Source organism: Acinonyx jubatus, chromosome E1 (assembly GCF_027475565.1).
Source record: "Acinonyx jubatus isolate Ajub_Pintada_27869175 chromosome E1, VMU_Ajub_asm_v1.0, whole genome shotgun sequence".
In the NCBI taxonomy this organism is placed as follows: Eukaryota; Metazoa; Chordata; class Mammalia; order Carnivora; family Felidae; genus Acinonyx; species Acinonyx jubatus.
The window spans coordinates 38,424,231-38,438,959 of record NC_069397.1 but is presented as its reverse complement, the minus strand read 5'-3'; the positions used below and the strand labels follow the sequence as shown (position 1 = coordinate 38,438,959).

The window sequence follows — 14,729 nt, the reverse complement described above, 5'->3', positions numbered from 1 at the left end:
TCCACCCCTCAGCCAGCAGCCACAGCCCCTCCTCCACCTAAACAATCCCCTGGCCAGGGACCCAAGGCAGGGTGTGGAAAGAAGATTTGCCAATGTTGGAGCAGAGCAGGTGGGGATTCCCCTGAGATAATCAGGGGGACCCCCAGAGGCAGGGAGAAGACTCCCTCTGGACCCCGGAAGCCCACTGCTCTAGGTGCCCCCTATCTAGGGGGGAAGCAGCATGACAAAAGGGGATCTGTTCTTATCAATGCTCTGTCTGTCTGCCCTCAATACTATGTCCGGGTTACTACCCTCCTCCTCTCCGGTTATTCAGCCCCAAGAGGGCAGCCGGGGGGGGGGGGGGGGGGGTGACCCAGCCAACAGGGGCACCACTACCAAATCCTCCCCAGTGCCTGGCCCCCTGCCCATCACCCCAGGCAGAACAGAGCTGGGTTAGGTGGGGGCTGTCTGTGCCCAAAGCCTGGGCAGCTGGGGGTGTATCATGCTGGATGAGAACTGTGACCCGAGGCAATCCCAGATTCCCAAGGTGCCACCCAGCATCCCCCAGAGGCCTTTGCCACATCTACTTGTCCAGGGCCAAGGAGGGGCAAGGATGCCTCCCTGAGCAGGTAGATCCCGGCCTCCTCCCACACCCCAGAATCCTACCTAGTCTCCTCCCAAACTCCAGCATGCAAGGTTCTGGAATTCAAAGGAGCTCAGGGCAGCTCCTGACCCAAGCACCTTATGGCCATGAATCACATGACCCCAAAGTCCAGACACAGAGAAAAGCAGTAGCTGGACACTGGGGGCTGGCTGCGTACGACCACCGCCCCCACCTTACCTGCAGACACACCAGGGACTGCCAGGTGGCTGATGACAGGGAACCAGGCCAACAACCTTGGCAGGGCTTTCCTGGCTCTTTGCAGGGCCTGGGCACCACTTCCCTGGTCAGCCTGGTTGACCACCACTGCCATGGTCCCGTGCCCCGTCCCTGCCCAGAGACCAGCCTGCAGCAAAGGAATAGTGGATGCCCATACCCCCACCAGTCCACAGCCTGTTCACTGACCTCCCCTGGCTCTCTGCTTCTCACCCCAACACTGAGCTGCCCTGGCCTGGTTTTCCCCCCACCTCACCCTCTCAGAGGCCAGACAAGCAAATCAGACAGGCGAGAGGCCTGAGAACAGCTGCTGGGGGGGGGGGGGGGTTGGGGGGCCTGGGTGAGGCCAGGAGGCAGAGGGGTGAGTGACAAAGAAGCTCTTTGTTGTGCTAACTTTTTCCAAGACGTAAAAGGAGTAACAATAGACAATCCAGACTGGTTGTGGGGGGGGGGGGTGTCAAGGACAAGGGGGTGTGTGGGGGGGGACCATGGCCTAGAATCCCAGCTTGCTTTCCAATAAGCAGAGGATGAAGGCACCAACCTCCCCTCCCCTCCGCATCCACCCTTTGCCCTGGCCCACCTCCCCAAAGCCCCACCTCTAAAATGGGCCAGACAGGAGGAGAAGAAAGGACAGATGGAGCTTTGGGGTACAGAGTGGGGCAGAGGGAAGGGAGGGCATAGGGAGACACACAGGATACCGTGATGAGGGACAGACAGCTCTAAGGCCAGGGACTGACTAAAGGGGCAAAGGCCCATAGAAATTTGGAGCTAAGGCAAAGTCCAGAGGGTGTTTACAGAACTTAAAAGCATGTGCTTTTTAAAATCGTTTTTTTGGCAGGATGGGAGAGGTGAGCCTTGGTGGGAGCTACAGTCTGGGCTGGGTGAGGCCTCCCTGCAGCCCACCCCACTGTGGCTGGCTGCCTCTGAGGCTCTAGCATGCTCTGCACCCCCACCCCCTGCACATCCCCACCTGTCACCCAGGTAACACTTTGGAGGTTTTGCACCATGCCCTTTGAACCCAGAGCCCTGGCCCGGTCTCCACCTCCCGGCCTCTGGCCAACAGCCTAGAGAAGCTGGGCCTGGCGGGTGGGGGGTGGGGGGTGGGGGGACGGCACTCTGGGACCCTCCTGGCGTCTGCAAGAGTTAGGAGTCAGCCTTACATCTGCACACTGGACCTTTGGGGGAAGGACCGCCAGGGCCTGGCCCCTCCCTGCTCACCTCCCTCCCAAGAGGCCCCAGCCCACAAATCTCTCCTCTTCCTGAAGGAGAAGGCTGCAGGAGCACCACACCTTCTCTGCTCCAAGTCCCCGAGGGGGAGCGCCCCGTCGGAGGGCTGGAACCGGCCCAGGAAGCCAGGCGTCCCCTCCCGCCAGAACTGCCAAGTGCCCCTCCCCCACCCTTGGCGGGCAGGGGCCAGGAGGCAGAGGCACAGCGCTCCGGATTCCCCACGCCCCAGAGCCGTTCGCAGGCTCGCACAAGGGGCTGGTTTCCTGGAGGAGATCAGCAGGAAATCAGCCGGGCCCCTGGCCAGCGGCTCCCCTCCCAATCCAGCTGGCGCCCGCTCCTCCGCAGCTCCCCTCGCTGCCCCTGGGGAGGGCTGGGGAGGGGGCACAGGGCCCCCCTGTACTGCTCCCTCCTCCCTCCCCGCGGGGGAGGGTGGGGTGGCTCTGGGCGTAGGGCGGAAGGAGGCCCCTAGCCCAGCACCCCGATAAGCATCTCTCCCCCTCCCCCCACCACGGGCATCCACGTGCTTCACATTCTTGGACGTCTGGGAGCGGGCGGAGGCGTGAGCGGTGAGATTGGTGGGGGACAGATGGGGAGCCGCATCCCGTGTACCCCTTGTCCTCCAGTGCCCCTCCCCCCAGTAGGGTCTCTGGGGATGGAGGCGAGGTCCCCACAGGGCCCTGCGGGATTGAAAGATCTCCTTCCACAGCCAGGCTGCCCTCTTCCCACCTTGCGTGCAGGCAGCAGGAGGCAGTGAGCAGGCTGGAGGGCTCTTGTCACCATAGGACCTCCACACACACCAAGGTATTCCTCCCAAGACAGTGGTGTGACCCCATGTAGGGCAGGGTCAAGTCACCACCGGAAGCCTTCAGGTCTTTCCTGCGCCTCAGAACAACTCCCAGCCCTCAGCTTTGGGGCTGAGCCCACTGGTACCCCCACTGAGGACGCATACACACGCCTACAAAGGGACCTTGGGAACAGGGAAACCCAGATCTCTAGCTCTACCTAACCCGACAGGGTGTGGGAAACAGCTCTCCACTTCCCTATCCCGAGCCTCACCAAACTCAAGGCCTGTTGGGACCCCATGCTCCTCCTCCCCAACCAGTTTGGGGCCAGGGAGAGCTGAGCTGCTCCCGTGGGGTAAAGGAAGAGATGGGGTTGGAGCCCAAGGTCTCTGATCCCAGCTTCCCCCTAGTCTTCTGGCACAGGTGGCCAAGGTGGTGGAGGGGGTGACCACAGCAGCCGTGCCCCAATTATCCCACTGCGGAGGAACACCTTCCTCCAGCTGTGAAAAGTGGGGAAAAGGGTCTTAGTGTGGCACCTCTTACCAATCCCCTTTGGCCAAAGTCGGCCCACTCACACACCCCCTCCCTCCCAGGGTAGGCAGCCTGCAGCCTCCCAGCCACTCAGCCCCAGAGGCAAAGGTCAAGGGGCAGGACAATAGGAAAAGCTGCAGGCGAGGTGGCTCTGGGAGGGGTACAGGTGGGGTGTCTCTTCACTTCAGGTCTCTCTTCCTAGAGCAAAGGGGCTGGGGGCTGCCCTTCAACCTTCTCCAATCTGCTGGGCCCCTAGAGACCCACTCCACCCCTCCTCCCAGGCAGGCAGCAGGGAGGCAGCCAGTCGGGAGGGTGGGAGAAGCTCCCGGGAAGAGTTGAGCCCCGAGCTGGGAAAGGGAAGAAACCCGAGCCAGGTAACAATAGCCCTCTAGCGCCGGCTCCCTCCCGCCCAGGTACACTACCTCACAGCTGGGTAGGAACACGCCCAGGTGTGCACCCCAGGCGCTAGCTCTCGAGGGTGCACAGAGCCCCTCCCTTCCAGAAGAGCCCGAACCCAGACGGAGGACAGCGGGAAGGTGAGCTGGCTGCAGGGCTCCAGGGTTCAGCACCCCTCTTAGGGTCAGCCCAGTTCCCTGCTCCTATCCCTAAGCGAAAACAGGGTAACAAAAGGACACAGCTGGGTTGGCAGGGAATGCATCCCTCATTTCCAGAGCAGCCCCAGACCCACAAAAAACAAACTCATTCCCAGAAAACAAACCAGCTTAGGATTAGTAGGGAGGGATTCTTTCCACCAGAGCAGCCTCTCCCTGCCATTCCTGAGACAGAAACCTCAAAGATGCCAGCCAAGTGTCCAGGGACAGGACAACCCTCATATGGACAGGTGCCCTCCCCAGTGTAAAGAGTTGGTTAGGATGGCAGACGGGTGTCAGTGAAGTTGCCCCTTCCTGCCACACCCCACTGCCAACACCAAAGACACTAAGCGCTCCCCGGACAGGGACTCTAATGACACAAGGGCAAGGGCTGGGGGCAGCAGCTGTTGCACAGGAGGGGACTCTCCCCCAGGCTTTGACGGGTGGGACCTGGGAAGGAGGCCCCTCCTCCTGGAGCAGATAAGCCCACAGATAGGACCTTTACCCCACCCTCCAGGGTGGGAGAAAGGACCACTCTGCCTTGAAGCTACTGGATTCCTAGCAAGAAGATACAAAGTGGAGGCAAAGGGCTTCACTTCCCCTGCAAGAAGTAGCAGAACAGATGAACGAATGCTTCCCGAAGGGAGGAACCTCTAAAGTTCCTCAGCCCTAATGTAACAGAAAGAGCACCCAGGGGTTACTTGGGAGGGTCCAATTGTCCAGCAAGGGCACCCGAGTTTCAGCAATAGAGACGGGAAAGTAGAGACAAGACCCCCACCGCGCCCCAGGCCCGCATCCCCAGTGGGAGTGGAAGCTCCACCACCCACCCCCAGCCCCAGCTCCTACAATAGGAGAGGGGAGGCCGGTACCTACAGTGGTTTGAGCCATTCCAAAGCGGAGTCCGGAGCGGGGTGGAGTAGGGACCAGGGGCGGGGAGCCCTTTCTCCGGGAGCAAACAGGCCCGGTTCTGGTTATAAAAATCCACCACCAGGAAGGGATTGGGGGTGGGGGTGAGCCCCCCCACTTCCACACTCTCGTACATCTTCCCCGCGAAGACAAGAGGTCCGGGCGGGGAAGTCCTGCGCGCCGCCTCTCTCACTCAGCCGGCGGCGCCATCCTCGGAGAGCAGCTGGGGGCGAGGGGCACGTCCCCCTCGCCCCGACTGGCGACCCGGGCCGGGGGCCGCCCGTCGCCCGAAGTCCTGCGTCTAAGTCGGCTGGCGGCTCCACCAGTCCCAGGTGAACAGCGGGGAAGTTGTGTGCGGGGGCCGAGGGGGGTGTCCCTTGGCTCCCCCCGGGAACGCCCGGCGGAGGCCCGGGAACTCAGCGGCTCCACCTCGAGGGGGCTCCCGTCTCGAGTCGCATGCTGTCCTAGGCAGAGTCCCGCGGCTCCCCAAGTGCGCCGGCCGGGGGCGGGATCGGCGCGGGCACGGGGGGTGGGGGCGGGGGGACGCCGGGCACTTCCTCCTCCCCGGGGCTCCCGGGGCTTCTCCGGGACGAGGATTCCGGGTGGGGGTGGGGACCCCGCGCGGCTCCGCCTCCGCCAGGCCCGGGGCCGCCGGCCGACGCTCGGTCTCGGAGGTGCTCGCCGCTGCCCCCTGCCCGGAGCCTGCGCGCCCCCTCCCCGGCGGTCCCACCCCCTTTCCTCCGCCCCGTCCCGTCCAGGCACCGCCCCTGACTTAACCCTTGCCCGGCGGGTCCGGCGGGCGAAGCGCAGGGAATTGACAGGGAGAGGCGGGCTGTGGCGGGCGAGTGGGGGGAGCCTGGGAAGGGGGAGGAGAGAAGCGGGGACGGAATGGGGAAAGGCTACAGAGGAGTACGCGGAGGACGGACGGAGGCAGGGTACGCGGAGAGGTGGGGGCTGGCGCTGAGGCAGGAACGGAAGAGGGGCGGGAGTCTACCCCATCCCAGTTCCGGCTCCCGGCCTCCCAGTGATTCGGTCAGTCCCCGGCCCGGCGCTGGAAGGGGAGAGGTGACGGGGCGGGGAGGAGGGGGTGGTCCCGGTGTCCTCCCCCTAACACACCCCCCACCCAGCCCGGGCCTCATTTGCCTAATGTAATGCGGCTGAACTCTCGCTGAACTCGCCTGGCGGCGCCTCACCTCCGGGTGACCCACCCACCGCTGCCCGTGACATCACCCGCTTGCCAGCCCGCTCGCGGGGCTCGCCCACCGGCCCACTGGCCCCCTCAGGCCAGGCCAGCGTCCCTGGAGCCGCGGAGAGTGGCCGCAGGAGGCGAGGGACCAGGGCGCGCGTGGCCAAGTGTTAGCGCCACGAATGCAACGTGCAGCGTGTGCCGAGTGTCCCGGGTGTGACATTGTGCAGCTCAGGCGTAGTGTCGGGATGAGACACCCGGCTTGTGTCATTGTCTGTGACATCATGTGTGACTCCGGCCGCCCGCCCGCCGGAACCCGACGCGGCAGCGCGTCTGCTTTGGCATAAACGCTTGCAGAAGGGGCTCTCCTCCCCACGCTCTGCGTGCTTCCGGCGAGCAAAGCCCCGCCCAAGGTGTCTCCCAGCGGCGGAACCAGGATTGGCCCCCCACCGCGCAATCCAGCCCCGGAGAGATAAGAGGAGGGGCTGGTGCCTTCCAGCTGACCACTTCCTCCCGGAAGCCCTCGGGATGCCAGTTTCAGTGGAAGAAAGGTCTAGGTTGGGTAGGTACGTGAAGGAGGGAGATGCCCCTAGAGGAGAGGGTATCCTGTTAACTCCCACTAACCCTGCAGCAGAACTCCCTCATTCTAAAAAAGGATGGGAACTGACATGCTTCCCAAGGACATTCTTCTAGAAGTCAGGTTCTTAATCTGGTCATTAAATCCTCACAGCAACTCCAAGAGATAAGGGGGCATTATTCCTATTTTACATATAAAGAAACTGAGGTCTCAGCAAGGCTAGGTGGGTTGTCCCAAGTTCACACTGCTAATAAAGCTAGGGTATTTGAACTTTCTGCTGCCAAAGCCCATATTCCCATCATGCCAGGCTGATTCAAGAAAAGGTATTTTCTGAGCACCTCCTATATAGATACTCTGGTGAGTCTGTTCTAGCAGACCTTAAGGAGCAACAGCCATTAAGCAAATAATTACATTATATATATATATATATATATATATATATATATATATATATATAGTGTAATTGCACACAGATAATTGGTATTTGGAAACAACTATAGTATGCTTTGAAGGAGAATTAATACTGTAGGTACCTAATTTAGGTTGAAGAGTCAGGGAGGACCTCAAGGCAGAGACCTAAAGAGTGTAGAAGTTTGTAAGTTAATCAGGCAAAGAGTAGGAAGGAATGCGGTCCCAGTAAAGGAAGGAGCCTGTGCAAAGGTCCTGGGGTTAGAGATGTTGGTGAGTTCATTCAAGGTACTGACAGAGGACTAGGGTAGAGGCAGTGTAAAATTGAAGAGGAAAACAGCCACAAGACCAGGCTGGAGAGGTGGGCGGAGGCCAGACCAGGTCGGCCTGTTGGCTTCAGTATGACTTTTGGATTTTATCTTAAATGCCAGGAGAAGCCACAGAAAGCTTCCCAAACAGAGGAGAACCAAGATCTGATTTACAGTGTTGTAAGATCTTTCTAGCAGCTGTGTGAAGAATGGACTGTAGGGGGGCAAGAGAGACCGGTTAGTAGCTGCTACAACAGTCCAGGCGGCATAAAAGGACAGGGGGAGGGTAGCCAAGAGCACTCTGGTGTGTGGCTTTGCAACAGCAAAGTTCCCAAGACTGCGAAGTACAGACATCTACTGGTCTGGCGGACAGGTGGCTGTGGGCTCCAAAGTGAGGTCCCACCTAAGTGAAGTCTGGGCTGCAGGTGGAATGCTGGGGTCTGGGGCACATATGCAAGCCTTGGCAGTAGTTGAGTGACGGGGAAGAGGGCAGACTGCTTCCACAGCCTTTGGGATCTTTCCTCCCAAATGAGATAGCTCCTGGGCATCAGTTATGTGCTAGGCTCTGTGTTCACTGCTGCGAGCTACTAAGGGATCTGAGACTGTCTCTGCCATCAAAGACCTGGTAACTGGGAAAAGATCTCCCAAATGATTACAGCTCACGGCAGGAACTAGGCAGGAAGAAGTCACTTCGTGGTAGAAGGATGAGTGTTACAAGAGAAAAAAAGGACACACAGGTTTCAAAGGTGGGAGAGTGTAGTGTGGAATGGGAAACATCTGTGAAGGTTTCTAGGAAGAGGATGTGAGGGTTTCTGGATTCAGGATGTTCCTTAAAGGATGGTAGGATTGCTGGAGCTGGAGAAAGGGAAAAGTCCAGGTGAGATGCCTGTTCTGGGCAGCAGCAAGGTCATGAGGCATGTCAGAGAAGAACACAGTTTCCTGAGGCACAGGGAGAAGAGGGAAAAAGGAAGGTTCTGGTGGCCAAGGGAGGGCTCCAGCCACAGCTACCTGCAGGCCTGAGGTCCAGGCCTCCTCTGCTGCTTCTCTGTGACATTCCCCACAGCTCCTCCAGGACTGTGTGTTTAGCAGGCCCTCAGCAGGTATGGGCTGAACTGAACTAGCCCCCACTTGTTCCAGGCCCCCTCCTGTCCCCAACCCCATCTGGAGGGGATCACAAACAGAAAATCATGAGGCCTGGACCCAGTACATGGGGTCCCAGTATAGGGTGGTCATCCCCCAAGACGAGGGCCCAACTCCACCCACCTCGTCATCACTGCCCTTGCGAGATACTTGAAGCTCACCCAGGCTCAACAGTCAGCAGGTCACTGTGGCCTCATAGCAACTCACCCAGCCAGGAACGCATTAAGGGTCTTGCTTTGAAGAGGATACAGAGTCAGAGAGAGGATAGGTGACCTGCCCTAGGCTGCATAGGAAGAGCAGTCTTTTTTAAGATTTCTGCCCATGGTGCCTTGGTCTGTGGGCTACTTGAGGTTCTCAGTAACCCAGAAGTCAAAATGGGGAGGGGAGAGCCTCTATATCTGATCTAGCCAGGGCTGATCTAACCAGTCTACCCTGGGACACCCAGCTCCACTGGCTGTGCCTGACTCCATAGAGGAGGAGGAGGAGGAGGAGGAGGAGGCGGCGGCGGCCACGTGGGCACTGCCCCAAAGTGATCTGGAGAAGGGAAACACTTCCTCTTTCTACAGATGCTACCCCCTAAAGGGTAGTCATAGCCTGCACTGGCACATCCCTGTGGGCACATGGCCCTTGGCATGGGGTGGACCCAATGTCTCAGGTCCTGCCAGCCCAAGAGGAAGACAGGCTTCCTTCCCTGAGTCCTGCCTGAGGGAGCTCATGCATTATCACTGCTACCAGATAAAAGGTGAGGGGCCCCATTTTCACTCAAAATCCCATCCAACAATCTTTGGCTGACTCTGCATTTTGGACCTCTGGAAAGGCACTGCTAGCAATACCCTCTCTCCCTGGGCTGTCTCTCTTATTGTCCAAGGAAAGAGTGGACGGAAGGGAGGGTGGGAGGAAGAGACTAAAGGAAGGGAGTGGCAGAAGAAAGGAAGAGGGGCTCACTCCCTCCTTGGTCTCCCCAGTCTCCAGGCACACACACTAGGAATACGTGGACAGAAAGGAAAAGTCTGGAGCCAGTCTTTTGGGGTTCCCATCTCTAGCTCCTCTACTGATTGCTTCCAACTTCCCTGCCCCCACCCCACAAATTGAAACAAAATAAGAATAACAACTGTGGCTTTTACACTCTGTTCCTACAATGTCTGTCTGGAGGGGGACGGGAGGATTGCCTACTGAGCTCTGCAAACTCCCCTGGGCTGCAGCGGGCAGATTCGGGGGTGGGGATGGGTGTGAACAGATTGTATCCACAGTTTCCAGGACAGGATGGAGATCTGGCCCAGGCCTCTTAGGGCTCTTTGCCTCCAGCCTTCAGGATCCAAAACACAGAAGAGGGGGTGTGGCTTGGCTGCCTTCCCTGACGCCCCCTACTGGGGGAAAGCAGGAGGTTCCTGGGCAGAAGTGGGACTCAGCCATAGGAGAGGAGGTTTCATCATTGGCCCTGACAGACCCCTCCCCCACAAAGGCTCCCCCAACCCAGGAGTGCCCACCACCATACCCTCCTGCAGCTGCCTATCTGGATGGTGGAAAATAGGTCAGCTTTACCGCTCACTTAACCCAACCACTTAACCTCCACCCACACCAGTTCCTCAAATACAAATGGGGATAATAACCCTCTCCCAGCACCACAGAGATAATCTGGGGCACATAGTACGTGCTCCACACATGTCAGCATCCAGTTCTCTCCAACTCCTCCACCTAGAAGGGACCTGGGTCCCCTTTTCACCGTGGTAACGGTACCACGCAGGAGACAGCAAGGATGCAGACGACAGGATGCCACAAGCAGACGCAGAGCTGAGAACATTACGTCGGTGATCTTGCCTAATCTCAGCCTTTGAGGGAGGTTCTGGTAATATCCCTGTTTTACAGACCAGGAAACGTGCTCAGAGAGGTTATCACATGTAGTTAAGTGGCAAAGCCAGAACTCAGGCTCCACTACAGAAGGTAGCCACACGGATTCCTACAGTGAGCAACAACACGGGCAGGTTGGTGTTCCCCACTCCCCACACCACCACGCCCAGCCTAAACTGGCGATAAGAAGAGACCCTGACCTCCCGAGACACACAGCACAATCCGCAGACCTCTCCTTTAAACACTCTATGCCCTAAGTCACCGCCTCCTCCAGCACACATACAGACTGACCGCCCCCCCTCCCCAGCTCTGGATTTGATTCTCCCAAGACACGCTCAGCTCTGACCTTCTCACCCCATACACACAAGCCATTAACCCCCTTCCCAACACACACTCAGCCTTGGCACCCCCACCCCTAAAACACACACAACCCTGACCCTCCCCACAATGCACACAGAATCTCAACCCTCCATAGTAAATACCAGTCCTCAGAGATCAAGCCCCAGGGGCTCTGGGGAGGTGGGGAGGGAATCCTGTCCCATCTCTGGGGCCTCTTACTCTGACTCCCTGACCGGAGTAAGAGAAATACCCCTTCCCCAACAGTGACCCAGACCTGTCATTCCACAGGCCACTGGGTCTCTGAAGGATACACCCAAGACACCCAAGGTCCGGCCTCCACATTACATGGGAAGAGGGATGGGAAAGGGAGGGGCACTATGCAAACACCTTTGTTGGTGGGAAATGGGAGTAAAGAGCCTCCCATTTGAGGCTTCCTACAAAAAAAGGTGACCATTGCTCTCTGCAGGAATGGGGGCCACCAATGTCTACCTCTCCTAGGAACTGCCTGACCCCTGGCACCAGCCTCATGGCAGGGAGAGCAGAGAAATGAGGCTGCCTCATCTCTAACACATACGAATTTTGATCTGTCATGCTTCACTACCCAGGGCTGAGGAGCTTGGGTCACCAGGCCACCCAGCCCTGCACAGAAGGAGGGGAGATGCCTGGCTCCCTGAAGCCCATGGCTACACCCCTGGTCCCAGAGTAGGAGAATGGCAGGGAGAAGCTCAGAAGCTGGGGGTCTAGGTAGGAAGAGAAGTTGTTGTTTACTAGGAAGAGGGGAAGGGTAGGGAAACCCACAGGCTCACAGGGGGAGGGGGCAGGAAAGGAGCATTGCCTAACCTGGGTGGGGAAAGCCAGAGAAGGCTCCACTTGCCCAAAATGTGGGCACCCCACCCTGGGGGGGGCGAATGTTACCAGGGTGGGAAGTGGGGGACCCGGAAGCCCTCCCCACCCACCTCTAAGAAAGGGGAAGAAGCTTGCAACATTCAGAGGACATAGCATTTGCTCTTTGCTCGTCTGACACAGGATGGGCAAGAACCCAGTCCACCTCCAACTCTGAGCAGCGTCTGGGGCTTTGTTCCCATCACCTGGGGAAGGACAAGTTATCCACAGGTACCAGGTTGCAAGCCCCCCACGTCTCCCTCCCTAAAAATCCCACCCTGGCAGGAAGGAGACACTCCAGTTACTCCAGCCAAGAATACGAATTCCAGTGTCTGTAGACAAAAGGAACCACAGACGTGCCCACAACCCCAATTCCATTCCCCAGCAACCCTGAACCCAGAGACTGGCCTCCCTGGCCACCTAGCATGGACTGGAAGACTAGGCCAAACTCGGAGTTCCCCCAACTCCGGGTCACTGTGCCACCCGCCACTGCCGTATGAGGACAGAAGAGAGGGAGGAAACAGAAGGTAGAGAATGAATGGCATTGCAGTGGAAACTGAGGGAGTATCTGCCTGCCCTCTGGTCCCAGGCCAGAAAGAGGGGGAGCCTGTAGGAACAGACACGGAGCCCCTGCTCCAGCAGCCGGTGGGGCCTGGGAGGGAGGGGCCGTGGCGGAGCCAGAGGAGGAGGTCCAGGAAGCGGTGGTGGCGGTGGGCAGACGGCCAGTGCGGGCAGCGAGGCGCCCGGCCAGGGCCTGCCCCAGGGACAAAGAGACTCCCTGGCTCCGGCAAGAGTGTGCTGCCCCCACACTGAGAAGGGGGCACTGACCCAGCCCAGCCGGGCGCACAGGGCAGTGGTGCCAGGCAGCCTGCCAGGGGCTGTGGGAGGGGCAGTGGGTGCCCGGGGCAGGGTGTTCAGTCCCCGCCCACCAGGAGAGGTGGGACACGTTTCCCAGGTCAGCAGCTGACCGACCAGCCAACCGTCCATGGCCTATTCTGCTGCTTCCAACCCCTCCCGCCCCAGGCCAGGCCCCTGCTCCCTCCTCCCCGAGCCCTGGCCTGGTGCCCAGCTGGGCCCTGGGGGCCAGAGTTACTGTAAGCGGCCTGGCAGGCCCGAGGCCTGGACTCCGCCAGCTGGCCATAGCTGCTGCCACCTCCCACTACCTGGCTCGGCCAGCCGGGGAAGGGTACCGAGACCCCTGTCCAGCCAACAGGCGACCCCCGTGGCAGAGGGTGGAGTCACAGAGAAAACACAGGCCCTGCCAAGACCATGCATGCGTGCACAGCCAGAGTCCAGGCTGGGCGCCCCCTCCTGGGACACTGGCCCTGGCCACCAGGCAACCGTGGGCGGAGCTGGCAGGGAGGGGAGAAGTGGGGGGGCTCGTCAGCCTCCAGGGCAGTCTGCGCCCTCAAGCTCTTTCCTCAGAGGGGTGGGACGGAGGTGGGGTGCCACTCTCAGGAGAGTTGCCATTTCCACCAAATGTCAAGAGGTGTGTTTACCCGCCTCCGGCCTCTGTGTCCAGTCCTCGGAGCTATTTATAAGGCCCTCAAGAGCACAGCACAGGAGAGGGCGCCAGGAGCCCCGGGGAACGGCACGGTTGCATCTCTCCCTCAGCCGCCCCCAACATCAAACAACCACTGTTACCAGCCTGGAGCCACCTACCCCCCCCCCCACACACACAACGATGGTCCCCCTCATCTAGAGAAGACGCAGAACAGATGTGCCTGGAGGCCAAGCCCTGAGGCCTGCCGATCTCCACAGCCCCCTCCCACCAAGCCTCCCACCACCCCACTTACTGGCTGGGGATGGTGTGCTATAGCCGCTGACTGGAAGCTGGTGCTGGAGAGTGGTCAGGGCGCCTGGCGGAGAAAGTCCACCCAGCATTGGCGGGAAGAAGAAGGCGTAGGGGGGCACCGGGTACCCATTGAGGTGCCCTCCCCCAGGTGTTGGGCAGGAGCTGCTGTTGCTGGCCATGCCAAGCAGCCACAGTCAGAAGGGTAGGCAGACAGTCTGGCAGGAGGCTCTGACGGGCTTCAGGCTGCCCCTCCTCGGGGCATGGGGCCTGGGCCCAGAGGGGGTCTGGGTGGTCAGCCCACCCCCCCCTTCTGTCCTGGAGCTTCTGTCCAAGGCCAACAGGCTAATCTCAGCCTCCTGGATCCCCGACTCTAGCGGGGGGCCGCGTGGGTTGGGGGAGGTCCCAAGAGCTGGTCCTTCGGTCAGGCAGTTCTGTGAGCTGGCACTTTTCTGGGAAGGTCCAGAGCTGGCCTTCAGGACACCGAAGAGGATGCCTCTTCCAGATGGGCCCTGGCTAGGTGGCTCGGGGGGCCATGTTCTGTGGCACTGCAGAAAAAGGAAAGGCAGGTGAGTGGGCACTGAGGAGCGGGTACACGGGCATTCCCCGTGGAGCTCCCCAACCTGGGCGGCCGGAGATTCTCCCGTGGCACCCGGCTGAGCAGACAGCTGGCACCATGCCTGGCTGGCAGAGACAGCCTGGGAGCAGGGCCCAGACACTGCTGGGGGTGGCAGGATAGTACAGCCAGGCTGGGGAGACGAGGACAGAGCCCAGAGCCACAAAGGGCCTCTCACCCACAGTCCCTAGGGGAAAGGTCAGGGTCTGCCACCCCAGAGGATCCCTGTGGCAGAGGCCAGCAGCTGGCCCTCCTCCTCCCCCCAGTGCGGGTTACCTGAGGTCAAGATACAAAGAACCTTGTGCCTGAGGGGAGGAGGGTGGGGGAGGAAAAGCCGCTTCCCTAAAGCATTGGCACTTCTCAGAAAAATGACTCCTAGGCCAGGGGGCCCCTCTTATACCACTTCCCCCCAAAATCCAAGCCCCAGCACCCCAGATGGGTTTGTCCCACAGGCCTAGGGAGGAGGCCCGTTGACATACACACAAATAAGGAAACGGGAACCAAGGACTCCTGGGTATCACCTCCAATGCTTACCAGCATGATGGGCCAGGGGTGGGCAGTGTGTAAGAAGGGTAGGGATTGCCCAGGATAGAACCTCCCCAGCCCCAGGCAATGAAACGGTAAGGGAGATTGATGAATTCAAAGTTCACCCTCATAGTCGGTGGCAAAAGCAACATCCCTGGATGGGGTGGGAGGAGGGCACACGATGAAGGACCAGATGCCCGCCCCCCCCCCCACACG

At 59.8% G+C, this 14,729-nt stretch overlaps 1 protein-coding gene and 1 long non-coding RNA gene across 7 annotated transcripts in view; one reads left to right on the top strand and one right to left on the bottom strand.

Annotated features, from left to right (window-relative positions):
* RARA (retinoic acid receptor alpha) overlaps positions 1-14,729 on the bottom strand; it is a 43,808-nt gene that overhangs the window by 8,532 nt on the left and 20,547 nt on the right. For 3 of the 5 annotated variants that reach the window (XM_053212035.1, XM_053212036.1, XM_027033824.2), the window contains exon 2: positions 13,377-13,920. In XM_053212035.1, coding sequence (XP_053068010.1) covers positions 13,377-13,554 — 178 coding nt within the window. In that variant the 5' untranslated portion in view covers positions 13,555-13,920. Of the gene's footprint in view, positions 1-820; positions 1,130-4,859; positions 5,385-13,376; positions 13,921-14,729 lie in introns of those variants that run through there. The other 2 variants (XM_027033825.2, XM_015078552.3) reach the window with 2 other exon arrangements.
* LOC128313425 (uncharacterized) lies at positions 5,702-9,634 on the top strand. Of its 2 annotated transcripts, none has more exons than XR_008294122.1 (2): positions 5,702-6,644; positions 9,477-9,634. It is a non-coding gene; the product is annotated as an uncharacterized LOC128313425 (long non-coding RNA). The 2 variants fall into 2 exon arrangements; XR_008294121.1 differs by lacking the exon at positions 5,702-6,644 and adding an exon at positions 9,024-9,253.